Genomic DNA, 13,728 nt, shown 5'->3' on the forward strand with positions numbered 1-13,728 from the left:
CCAAAAAACCATTTCACCGAGGACAGAAACAATATAACCGGCAGGAGTATTATGACAGTTTTCTATTCATTAAAACACCCAGCGTCATTGTATCCCACACACTTCTGGCTGCTGCCAACGACTCACTATAATTCATATTTCTTCAAGAGAGAGACTCTGTGTCTGAATCAATTACCTCGCCTGCCCCCCTGTTTGTTTTCACACCGAGCCGGTAGGTAAATAGGTTTGGATAAGCGTGACCGTGCCAAACCCTGGCTTATTGTCGGCCTACTGCAGAGACCCACAGCCTCTAATTGAGAATTATTACAATAGCAATCATAGTCAAGGAGCGTGACAGGAGTTAACACATGTTTACACACAGGCCCACACAAACACACATGTGTATGCGGATGCAAGTGGACACGCGAACACACACACACACAGACACTGTACTTTCGCCAGAACTTATCTCTTCAGAAGACAAAGTGCAGATCGAGAGAGAGAGAAAGGAAGAGAGAGAGGTGGAGGAAGCAACTGAGAATGCCAGCTACCTTGTATATGTTGTGGTTTCCAGAGGACCTGATTGGGGACTTGCGCTGTGGGGACAATCTGAACATGGACTGGGTCTTTGTGGGACTGTTGGGTCTGCTCGCCTCAATAGATCTGCAGAGAAACAAACAGTATTTCTTATTAAAGGGACGACGCTCTAGAACTTTGTAACATTAGAGTACGGCTCATGCATAAAATCAACTCCCTTTTCCGACAAAACAATAGATCCGGGAAAAGTTGGAGCATTGACGTCCTCGGTCCGGGATAAGTGGTCTCCAAGGTGAACCAATGAGGGTCAACGGTCCAACCTTTCCGGGATTTCTTTCGCAAGAACCAGTGTTGATGTGTCAGACCACGCTGTTGAGGAAGCCAGGCTCGGTGGAGCTCTGAGTGCGGCGAGGAGGGTCACCTGAGCTTCCACATGCTGTTGTTCTTCTTGGCGAACAGGAAGTGCAGCACTGACTTCCTCTTGAGGAACACCACCAGGGTGAGACCTAACAGGATGGCCAGGAGCACCAGGATCGCCACGGTAACCGACACACTGTCCGCTGACACGCCGTATGACAACACACACGTTAATACGCACACGCGCACGTCTACATGTGGGACAAGATGATGACGCACACGCACAGCACAAGGACGCATACGATGACACACGCATGACATAATGTCGGGAGAGAAGGGACAATTATATAGCAACTGATACAATAAGCAGAACCCTCATATAAGATACCTTTCATTTAAATACAAGTTAATCAATTAATAAATTCCTTAATGATTAATTTCAACATATTTTCTCTTGGGGCATTTTCAATTTTGTCTTGGAGTTAAACACCCTTACCACCAGACTATCCTGCATGCTATACGAATGCTAAACAGTATATCGGCACTGGGTTCTTTAGGTCATCAGTAGCTGTGGAGGTGTGAAGAGACAGCCTACCTGCCACTCTCATGGGCCCGCTGTCGAGGCTGCCCCCGAAGCCTGAACCCTGGCAGAGAGGGGGCGCCCAATGGGACTCACAGTGGCAGTTCTTCTTGTTGTTGCACACCTGGGAACACAACATCAGCACTCATCAGGTCAGGGCTCCCCCACCGCCTCTGGCCAGGGAGCTCACTAAGGTCTGAAAGTTCTCGCAAACCCCAATTTTTCTTACAGTTGGTTGTTATAGATATTTACTAGAAGTTTGCTCATAGCTACGAATCATTAGACTGTTAGTAGACAGGGATTTCTCCCCTTTAACAATTCTTCAACCAACAAAGTCAAGTTAAATATCTGTCTTATATGCCAGCAAACAGCCAGAAATAAGAATATGCCAATTACTGCAATATTTCACTATGAATTATTAAATATTTGTTTACTGTGTTTAATCCTGTACACAGTGCTAGAACTATTCACAGGAAATGTAAATGCTATTGGAAATGCTCATCTCACACAATTCAGAAATTGTCTATCAGTGAACAAAACTTAATAAAAACAAATCTCAGGATTAAGCAAGATTTAACACATTGATTCTTAACTTCCAGCCAACAAAGTTTTCAGTATACGTTTCCTTAGCTTGTTGTCGCTGATCCCAAACATACTTATCTGTTGTTACAGACTGTTTCTGAATAATAAGTGCTTTAAGCACTTTGATCTATTATGCATTGGGAAAAAGGAAATGATTTGATCAGTCGATCAGGAGATGTAAAACATATAGTTTCATTCATCTCTGTGATAGAGACTGAAGTTCGGCTGAAGCCATTTTAAAAAGTAAATCTGGCTGCAGGCGAAGCCTTAGCAGAGCTAAACCACAAAGTACATAAAAGATGAAAGAGTTCTGTTCAAATATTGATAAGAAAACGGGAAGAGAAATCTGAACTTGTTTAAAGCAAGCACCGGCCATTGTCCTGATCCTATTGGTATTTCAGAAGGTTTAGAAGGTATTTTCCCCAGTTGACACGTCTTCATCAGTCAGCTTTTTTATATTTTCTATATTTTACAAATACATCACCGATATGCTTTTGAGATGTAGACTTAAAAAAAGATGACAGGTTAAGTGATTAGAAGCAGGTTATCCTAAAAGGTATTTTTTTGTATACCGTACAGTTCCTTGCAGCAAACTCCACAGATGACGGACAGATCCTTAAGCGGGGTGTAAACGAGGCTGTTTAACAGAATTGATTTCACCTCAGAGGGCCAATAAAGATTGATAGAACGGCACAGCTGCCATAACTCACACTGTAGGTCCATTGTTGCCTCCGCGCCGCACAGCGAAGACAGATAGCAAACACTGTTCCCCTAATGCCGTGGTTAGCATTGCTCCTCCGCATACTTTAAATGATGAAATGCTACAATAATTGCACTTGAGGAGAATTACAAGAGGTACCGAAATAGATCGATTTTTAATGAGCCTCGGAGCAATCCCTTGAACATATTGTCTACAACTTTAAACCAAATTGTAATGACTTTTTACCTGAATTAAATCATCTATACATGGAGCAGGATAGTGTAAGACCTCGGGGGTTTGAATCCCAGCACTAAAGTACTGTATTTGATCCACAGCCTACTTGGAGGCTTTCTCGAACAAGAGGGCGAACCCTCATCCCTTTGGATGATATAGTTGGCTAAAGGTCTACAAAGGTAGATAATCCCCCTAATGTCTAATGGTGACTACAGTTATGAATGTAGTTCCTGTGCAGCTTTTGTCCCATCCAGAGGTAACACTTTAAAAAATAACACAAAACCAAGAACATGGAGCCACCATCTGGTGTTGCACAACTCACCCCACGGCCGCTGCACTTTCCAGAACATTCATGAACGCCAAACTCACTGACGTTCTGGCACTGGCGGTTCAGGCACATCTTTTCAGATGGAGAGAATATACGTAAGCATGTGTACTGTATATGAAGAGCAAGTAAGTGTATTGTAGGTACACAGGTTTAGGGCTGCAGTATATTGCAGTATATAATATTTATAGAGTAGGTGAAAGGGTTAGTGTTCGTGCTGCAGTAGTATGTATTGAACATGTGAAAGGGTTAAAGGTCAGTGTTAGTTTGTATTGAGTATGTGAAAGGGTTAATGCTAGTTCTGCAATACTATGTATTGTGTAGGTGAACGGGTTAGTGTTCTGCAGTACTATGTGTTGAGCATGTGAAAGGGTTAAAGGTTATTGTTTTATTCTACAGTAGTATGTATTGAGCATCTGAAAGGATGAGTGTTAGTTCTACAGTGGTATGTATTGAGTTGAGGAAGGGGTTAACGGTTGGTGTTAGTTCTGCAGTACTATGTATTGAGAATGTGAACGGTTGAATATTACAGCATGTCCAAAGCGTTTCCCCTCACCATTCCCTCGCCACACTTGGTACCGGATAGAACCAGTCCGGGGTCCGGCATGTCATCCCCGAGGTACACGTGGGTCCCCCGACACAGAATGCGACCCCCTTCCTGCAGGGGGATGTTGGTTTCTATGGAAACGGCATTCGTTCCAATGACGGGGCGATTGGCCCCTCCCTGGCACTGGATTTTACCACACTTTGCGTCCCTGTGTGTCAAACACACACACACACACACACACGCACACACACACACACACACACACACACACACACACACACACACACACACACACACACACACACACACACACACACACACACACACACACACACACACACACACACACACACACACACACACACACACATATATTAATTTGTAAAAAGATAGCACTACTTGCGTGATTGTGTTAATGAGTGATATGTAAACTGTCAAAACAAAGACAATAAATGAACCGATGCTTATAACCAGATGCACAACCAGGGCACGCCCTGGTTACCCCTAGGACGGGTCGTAACAACAGTATCACATCAACATCTAAGCGTGCATTTTGGGTATTGAGTGCATTTTCCGCCTGTGATGATAATCGCTCAAAGGCAGTGAACAACTCTGCTAAGTGCTCCATTCATTAGAGCAATTACATCAATTAGCGGGGGGCCTTTATTAGGGAGAACTCCACTCAAGTGTGAGGATGACGGAACAATTAGCGAACAACAATTGCATGGATTGATTAGCTAATTAGCTGGAGGCAATTATAAGGTGTCACGCCAGTCTTTTTAGATTTTTTCGGGGTCTCTGATTGCGCTAATGTGATAGATTATTGAGGACGATACAGAGTGAGCTTGTTTTGTGCAGTGTACTTTTCACCCCAGCTCAGTAGCAGCGGTTTCGGTCTTACCTCGCCTCACATTTGGCGAAGGAGCCCTTGGAATCTTTCCCACAGTTCCCGTAGGGGTCCCCCGCAGAGTTCACCCTCTCAAAGCAGATCCCCGGGGCAGGGGTGGCTCCTGAAGAGAGAATAAAAGAAAGATGGAAGATAGGAGCAATTTAAATTGAGACCTCGAGGACAAAAGAGGAGAGGAGGCGGGTGAGGGGAAAGATGGAATATAATCTAACTATTTAAAGACCCAAAATAAACTCCCATTAAACCCTTCATCAAACCTACATGGGTTTGACAAAGAGTAAAGAAACCGTAAAAATGAGTGAAAGAGGCCATCAGACTGATTAATTAAGAGAGAGAAAGAAAAACAGAGAGTGAAAGAGAGAGTTTGAGCAAGGCCGATGGCGAGTGTCGACAGATGAACAGAAACACATCGACAAAGGGGCTAGCGTGAGGGCGTCTGAGAGACCACGATCACACAGGTTTGTGGTCGGGGACTCACCGGGTCCCCACAGAGTGATGCACTGCTGCTCGTGGGTCTGGCAGATGCCGTTGTAGCAGTAGCCGTCCACGCTGGTGCAGGCGTGGCCGTCGTGCAGGTACACGTTGGCCGGGCAGTGGGGGGTGGTGCCCGTGCAGAACTCGGGCAGGTCGCACGAGTTCCCCGCCTCGCGGCACGGCGTGCCCGCTAGCTTCAGCTGTCGGAACAGTTTGGTTTTAATGAGGCGGCAGTAGCTCAGCGGGTTTGCCGGTAACCGCAAGGTTGCTAGTTCGATCCCCGGCTCCTCCTAGCTGTGAGTGTTGAGGTGTCGCTGAGCAAGGCACCTAACCCCAACGGCTCAAGACGAGATGGCTGTCGCCTTGCATGGTTGACTCCACGGTGAGTGAATGTGGGCAAGAATGGGTGAGGGTCAGGAAATATTATAAAGCGCTTTTATCCAAAGAGCTATACAAATGCAGTCCTTTTGCCATAATGAGGCGTGTTTAAGACGCCGACCTACAGCCGTGTGTCTGTGTCAATGCTGGACACTAAGGTACATGCACACACGCAAGTGTTCAGTTATGCATGCAAAAACGTACACACATGCACACAGATTAAAATATGGACACATACTGACGTCCGTAAATGCATGTGAAGACAAGAACACACATGCAGACAAACGCCCACACACACGGTTCCATGGTGTGCAGTGAGGCATCTCCTGTGCTTTCTTTTCTACGTGAGAACAAGATGTAATTTAGCCGTGAATAAAATCAATGCTAAGAGACGTTTCTCAAAATGAATCAATATGGAAACTAGGCTACAAACACAATGCGCTGCTACAAAACACTTCATCATCGGCAGCAACAATACCTTTTCAATGGAAACACAAACCTGTGATATTCTTTTACACAAATGCATTTACATGACAAAGGCAAATGCGCATGATGCGGTGGGACAGGCGTCATCGCTCCTCCACATCGATGTGAACGTATGAAATTATTGGGTTCTGATGTCATTCTATTTACAGTGAAATATTAATGTCTATATATGGGAAATATATATATATATATATATATATATATATATATATATATATATATATATATTATAATGTGGATATTATAGAGTTTATATATAAGGTAGTATTTTATAAATATATTTATTCAAAGAAATCGATTTCTGGAACTCTATATTTCATGCACTTATAGTCCTACTTATTGTGTTGTTGTTTTTTTTTACCTAAAACCCAGATGGGGCCTTGACCCTAGAATTTTGATTCTCAGAACTACCCTGTGTTTAACCGTGCATTTGATACATAAACCTCTTCAATCCTCAATATATAAATATCACGTTAGAGTAACATTATTAACTGGAGAGCAGAGCAGAACGTTCACACACGGTTGGCAGAGCCTGGCCAAAACATTGGATTTTATACCTGTTGTTCATGTTGTTCATTGTTGTTCACTGACCCTTTAAGATGCAACAGTTAAACATTGATCCTTGTGAGCTATGTTATTGATCCTCCTCCTTACCATGCAGTCTTCACAGCACTGTCCGTGCGCGCACACTGAGTCTCCCTTCAGAGTGCACATTGTAGCGTTACAGCACGGGTTCATGCATTCCTGGTAGAGGCACACACACACACACACACACACACACACACACACACACACACACACACACACACACACACACACACACACACACACACACACACACACACACACACACACACACACACACACACACACACACACACACACACAGACACACACACACACACACACACACAAAATCATGTAAGTGCAAAGGAAGAGAGAAACAATAATTGCATCATCAACAGAGATCAATCACCAAACATGTTTTTGGTGATGTCATTCAATGGAGGGAGAATAAGCTGCTTTTGAAGGACCACTGTGTTCACAGTCTTTATTAGTACTTCTGTTAAATGTTTGTTTATATACACTATATTCAAATCCTAGAGGAGGCTATGAAGGTGTAGGTAATCCCCACCTATCTGATAGGACAGGTGGAAGTGCATGCATCTCAACAGGAAGAGCCATGAGTGAAATGTTTACAGATGCAGTCGGGACCCGCTGCCACTATCACCATCCGTCTCCCAAGCACTCAGTTCCTTTGTTCACTCTTTAGTCTGAGCAGAACTTTTGTGATTAGATTTGTTCGTGCACTGCTCCGCTACATTAGATTTAACCTTGTTGAAGATTTCCAGATCGATAAACAGAGGGAATTGGTTCTGTTTGTTTCTCTGGCCGAATAGACTAACTGGCAGGATGTTGGAAATGTGTGTTCTGTGCTGAGGTGATGTATCTCTTGGGCAGAGTCCATAAATGTCTCTGTTGCCTGAGTGGCGGGCCGGGTCGTCTGGGCTAATAGGCTGGACGATGGATGTGGGTTTGATCTTCAACGACCGAATACCTGGCTACGTTTCAAGGCATTGCGTTTGAGTGTGCCTTTGCATGCGTTTGTTTGTATTTAGAAAAAGAGAGAGAGGGTGTCGGACCGAGAAAGAGAGGGAATGAGAACACATTGAACGAGAGAGAAAGAGGGTGAGAGAAAGAATTAAGAAATAGATCGAAGGGAAGAGAGAGAAACTGAGTGAGAGAGAGAGAGAGAGACAGAGAGAGACAGAGAGAGTGAAATAGACGGAACGAGAAAGAGAGAGAGGGAGAGAGAAAACGAGAAATAGATGGAAAGAGGGAGAGGAAAAAAGCAGAAAGTTGTTTGAACTGCACCGGCAAACAATGCTGGTGCTCTGGCTCGCGCTGATTACACATTTCTACGTTTCATTTGTCAGGCATTTGGACGCTGCGTGTGATTAATGGAGCGGCTCGGGGGAAACGACATCACGGCGGCGGCGGCGGCTGTCAGAAGCCCGTTCAGCCGTGTGGGGTGCGGGAGAGGGAGAGATGTAAACACACACGCTCACTATCAGACACACCTGCTGGCGGGATTGGGCCGTCAAAACTTTTCTTTCTCGTTCGTTCTGTTGTTTTTCTGTTTTCATCTTACCAGAAACAATGAAAATGACTACACGGTTGGAAGTATGCTCCACCTCGCGTTCAGGGGTGTAGACGAAAATATGGGGTTTTAATGTGCGGAGACCTATTATCACGGTTATATTTCAAATTTCAATGCATGTGAACTGATGGGGAATTGCATCTCGTTGCGTCTCACCGGTGAAACCGAGTGTACATCCAATTCTCCATCCAGACACTCAATTTTTTCCAACACAAGCCCTCCAGTTTGTTGTGGACTAAACTCAAACCCCTCTTAACTCCTCATCGGCCCGTGATGAATCCTAGCCATGCGGACGAAGCCTTACCTCGGGCTCCCCGCAGTCGCACTCCTCTCCCTCCTCCACGTAGCCGTTGCCACACTTCTGCCCCCCGTAGAGCACCTTGACCTCGGGCATGTTGTAGAGACACATGCCCACGCCCTTCTCCAGGCTGGCCGCCAGGTCCTTCTTACTGCAGCTGCTGAACACCGTGGGGAAGGGATACCTGCAGGGGGGGAGAGCAGTAGATGGACTCGGTTGGGTTAAAGTGGATTCAAATGGAGGGAGGGAGGGAGTGAAATACAGAGAAAGAAACCATCAGTTAGTGAGAGAGTAGATGATGAAGAAATAAAGAGAGAATGAAATCAAAAAGGGCAATGGAAGACAGAAAGATAGAAGAAAAGCGAGGCACCGAGAAACCACCAGAATAGTTATTCTGCCTGTCTGGAGGATGAATGCCCAAAGTGCCCAAGACTAGCCCATGTCTTTGGGTAAACGGCCACTCCAGCGATCCTTCTACCTGTGGCCAATAGGAGGGCATCGCACACTGAGGACAGAGTGACCTGGATAGCTGCCAGCCACAGTCTTAAATCAGAGCTTAGTGAAGACAAAGCTGAAACCCATGCACCCATCGGAACGCCATCAGGGACAACATTCAACGAGAGAGAGGGAGAGGAGAGAGCGAGAAAGAGAGAGATCTATCTATCAACTGATGAATTCTGAAGTCTGACAGACGGATCATTTGACAGTCACAGTCATCCTCCCAGTCACCTCCATGCAGAGCGAGGACAGACAGGTTAACCCTTTAAAGTGAGAGACAAACGTCTGGGCAGCGTGCCGCCTCTGCTCCTCCCTGGCATTTGTGTCTGGCTCTGACCCCTCCGGCCAGGCTGTCTGCTCCAGAGCAGATATGAAAAAGACCCCTGGAGGCATCATAGCCCTGAGCCACGTCATCACAACAACAACAGCAACAACCACCGCCGCCACCACCAAAATCTCTGAAACACAACCGGCACACGCATCGACCTACCACTGACAAGACGGAGAGGAATTTGGCTTCCAAAAAGGGGATGACGAAGGGGGGAGGCAGGGAAGGCCGTATCTCTATGCTCCCACCGCCTGGGTCAAGACCAGCGTACTGTGAGGCGGACATTTGTTTGGAAAAACTCCTGCAGAGCTACCAAAGGGGGGCTAGCTAGCGATGAAGGCCTGGCAGAGAGCTTCATGGTTCAGGGGGGGGTTGGGGGGGAGGAGACAGGGGGCCACTCAGACTGAGCCAACTGGCATGTGATGTTTCAAAAAGTTTCTCTCAGACACAATCATGACATAGGGCCCCTTCATGGCGCGGGATCAGCCACGCTCATCAGCGGTTGCCAAGGGATACGCAGAGACTAGAAAGCTCGGCGATTCTGACAGCCCGCGGAGCGTTGCGGAGAAGTGTGTGCGCGTGTGTGTGTGTTTGCGTAGCCTGGCTCCGTGCACGGCGAGAGAGAAAACACCGGGAGCCCGTCACATAGGGGCCAATCTGGCAGCCGTAACCTTGGCTATTCCGCCCTAACTCCAGCTCTCTGTTTTTAGCGGGGGGTAGCTGGTTCCTCTGGTCCCCTACGGCGACGGGGAAGCGCACGCTTTCTTTCTTCTTCTGTGAGAGGCTGATGTGCTGATGCGGACGTGGGGATGAGGTGGATGGAAGCGTCGAGATTTTAAACCACAGCGGTATCAACGCGCTGTGGGCGCCTGTCCATCTCTGTCAGCGCCGACTGCTTTCTTCTTCTGGAGATAAATGATTTTCTATTACTTCTCTAGCCCGCTAACCCTCTGTGTGTGTGTGTGTGCGTGTGTGTGTGTGTGTGTCAGCAGCGCCTAAATCCACTTGCACAGCTCTCACTCATAAATTGCACACAGCTACACATTCACGTGCATTAGCTTCGATGCTTCACGTGCACGCAAGCACACACACACACACATTCTCAAGCACACACACACTCAGAACTGAAGTTATCACAAAGTCGTTCACCGTTGCGCACTCAAAGTAACACAACCACAGAAACGGCACCTCTGATGCTCAATGTCACGCGCGCACACACGCACACACACACACACACACACACACACACACACACACACACACACACACACACACACACACACACACACACACACACACACACACACACACACACACACACGCGCACACACACACACACACACACACACACACACACACACACACACACACACACTCAGTTCGCAGTAACATGGTTGCTAGTGGCTCACATGGACGGCCACTGACAAGAGAGAAGAGCAATAGAAGTGTAAGTGAGAAAACATAGCTTCAGGATGCTGGGCGGACGTGAGATGCATTGAGAGACCAGAGAGGGGAGATGGAAGGGGGCAGAACACATTAGTTAGCCTCTGCTGGCTGTTCCCTCTGTTTGGTCTGTGGGGCCTTCCACCTGTAAGGCTGATATCCCCTTTAGTGGTTTCACTGCTCAGTGACCTCATCATGATAATGGCGTGTGTTTTCTCTGTCTCTCTTGCCCATCTAGTCATAAACGCGCACTGTGACACACCGTGATACACTCACACACACACACACACATATTCATAGGGACACACGCACGCACACATATATTTATATTTATAGAGACACACACACTCACACATATATACATTTATAGAGACACACACACACACACACACACACACACACACACACACACACACACACACACACACACACACACACACACACACACACACACACACACACACACACACACACACACACACACACACACACACACACACAGTGTTAAGGCCATAACACATGTCTGGTATATTGTGCATGGATACCAGCCAGGCAGGAAGTATACTCTGAGTGTTTAATAGGAAGGGGTAATGCCTCGCGTCCACCCACACCTTTCTCGTGTGCAGCCATTGGACGAGTGTTTAATCAGGCTTCCAAGTGTCCTGGCAGATGTACAATTGTTTCAGTTTAATATACCGCTACGGCTAGGGGAAACCAAGGTTGAAAGTTGTGTAAATAAAGGATTTGAGGATGAGCCGGGGATATAATTATGTCTATCATGTAGGATTATGTAAATAATAGTTTGTACAGGTGGGTGAGTGTGTGCTATAATGTACGTGCGTGCTATTATGCAACACAATGAAATGCTAAATTAGGTACATTTAGTCGTCTGCAAAATACATAAGCAAAATATGTGAAGCTACACATAACTATCTTCCACCTCATCAATGCTAAATCCTCTTGTATTCCTACAGTCTGTTCTTGTTTTGCTAAAACGATCGCTATTCTAGGAGGGGAGATGAGCTTAGTTACAAGAGCCAAAAGATCCAATGCACTACCGATCGAGGTCAAGCTGTTACCCCATGTAGAGCCTTCGCCCATGGGCCTGTAGTTCAACAGGCCCCCCCTGCTGTGGTTCTCACTCTTCGCTTCCCAATAACCCCGGAACCAGCCTCTGAAAACCAGCGAACCCGCTCTCAGAACCCAGCATCTTCCTAGCGCTGTCAATGATGCAATACAGAGATCATAAACACTTCCATAAGGTAGTTCTTGTCCGTCCGTACTTCCCATCTCGGAAGGCCTCTTGCTGTTTCCATCTCGACTGAGATATTGAATCTTTGCCGGACAATATTTACAGCACAAACATCTGCCCTGAGACAAAAAAGCAAAGAACGGTTTTACCGGTCTTCGCTCTCTCTGTCTGTCTCCTTCCGTCTCGCAGGCTCTTGTTTTATCTATGCGCCTATCGCGCTTGTACGACGGAAATATCATCCAATAAAATCATCGGTTCTTTGAGCGGACCGCCAGATCCAGACACGATGCACCCCTCCGGTATCACCATGGATCTCTCCGCTCGCCCCGAGCCTTACTGTATCTGACGGCGCCATCGATGAACACCTCGTTCAGATGCAGTTAGTGCTCCTCTTCGCCGGCCAGTGCAAGCCAGAGATGTGCTGAACGCACTACTAAATTCTGACTTATGACCACGCACCCGTGGACTCCGGGCGGGTGGTGCCCAGTGGTTTAGCTGGACCAGACTATTAAAATAAGTAATAAACCACGTTTAATGTCTTGGGAATGAAGGGCAATAGTCTCGTGATTGGTTTCTGAAATGTTGACCAAAAGGCCTCTGGGTAATATTTCAGGGGATAAAATGAGGCGGATGAACTGCTGGGTCAAGCGTGAACTTTAATTTCATTGGATCACGTCCGTCCGTTCCCATGTGGCATGCGGGCGTACCCCTGAATTATTCTCCATATAAAACCTGATGACTAGGGCAATCACCAGATTTGGAGGTTTCTAGATGTGTGGGTTGTGTTTAGAAATCTAAAATACTGTTCACGAAGAAGTAAGGTGCTTTTATTCAAAGTGACTTACAGTGAGTTTTTTTTTTTTTTATCTACTTTTCATTTATGTGCTGGTGGAGGTTATCTTGCTCAAGGTGGTCTACAGATGCGCTGTGGGCTTAACAACTGGATGGTCCATATCTATCTGGCCTTCCAACTTATCTCGACTTTGTTGTGAGTTCCTTTGTTGAGGACCTTGACAGCGCACACACTCGGCACACATTTAAGAAGTACATTTCATTACTCTTATCGTCCTAGAGTGGAAATGTATTTTCCAGCATTAAGTACATGTAAAACCAACATAAGAGGATGGGGTTATCCTGTTGTTGCAAAGCAGAAATACACACACACTCACACATTCACACACACACACACAAAATTATTTACCAGTTATTTTTAGCAAAAGGAAATGGAAGTGTTTTTCGTCAACAAGGGAGAAACTGAAATATACATAGGTTTGGTTATTAAGTGTTAGAATGTAACATCATTTTTACAACAATAGCTTTGAGTGAAGGAACAACAGAAATTCGCAGAATGCAGCTTTTTGATTGCATACACAGTTCAATATTTTCCCAAATAGTTTAGAAAGTAACAAAACACAATCATAGATTTATGTAGACTTCATAAGACAGTCTACAAACATAATTTGTGCATGGCCATATATGGGCGTGTGGCACCAAATGGCATCTTTCTAGCCAATAAGAAAAAAGCCGTTGCAGTGGCGGGCGTTTCACCAGTGTAGGAGCTGTACACATGAGTCCAAGTCATGTGTGTTTGATAACTCCTCATAGCAGCTGTGGACTGGAGACAATGGTACAATATATCAAGAACAAACAGCGGAAATTTCC

The 13,728-nt window shown here is 45.9% G+C and overlaps 1 protein-coding gene across 1 annotated transcript in view; it reads right to left on the reverse strand.

Moving 5' to 3' along the window:
* Window positions 1–13,728, reverse strand: part of LOC130404995 (disintegrin and metalloproteinase domain-containing protein 12-like) — a 39,430-nt gene that overhangs the window by 5,886 nt on the left and 19,816 nt on the right. Inside the window, 9 exon segments of the mRNA XM_056609948.1 lie at window positions 531–642; window positions 938–1,076; window positions 1,469–1,577; window positions 3,292–3,369; window positions 3,851–4,049; window positions 4,743–4,851; window positions 5,227–5,422; window positions 6,741–6,830; window positions 8,552–8,729. Coding sequence (XP_056465923.1) covers window positions 531–642; window positions 938–1,076; window positions 1,469–1,577; window positions 3,292–3,369; window positions 3,851–4,049; window positions 4,743–4,851; window positions 5,227–5,422; window positions 6,741–6,830; window positions 8,552–8,729 — 1,210 coding nt within the window.

Source organism: Gadus chalcogrammus, chromosome 15 (assembly GCF_026213295.1).
Source record: "Gadus chalcogrammus isolate NIFS_2021 chromosome 15, NIFS_Gcha_1.0, whole genome shotgun sequence".
NCBI classification, from domain to species: Eukaryota; Metazoa; Chordata; class Actinopteri; order Gadiformes; family Gadidae; genus Gadus; species Gadus chalcogrammus.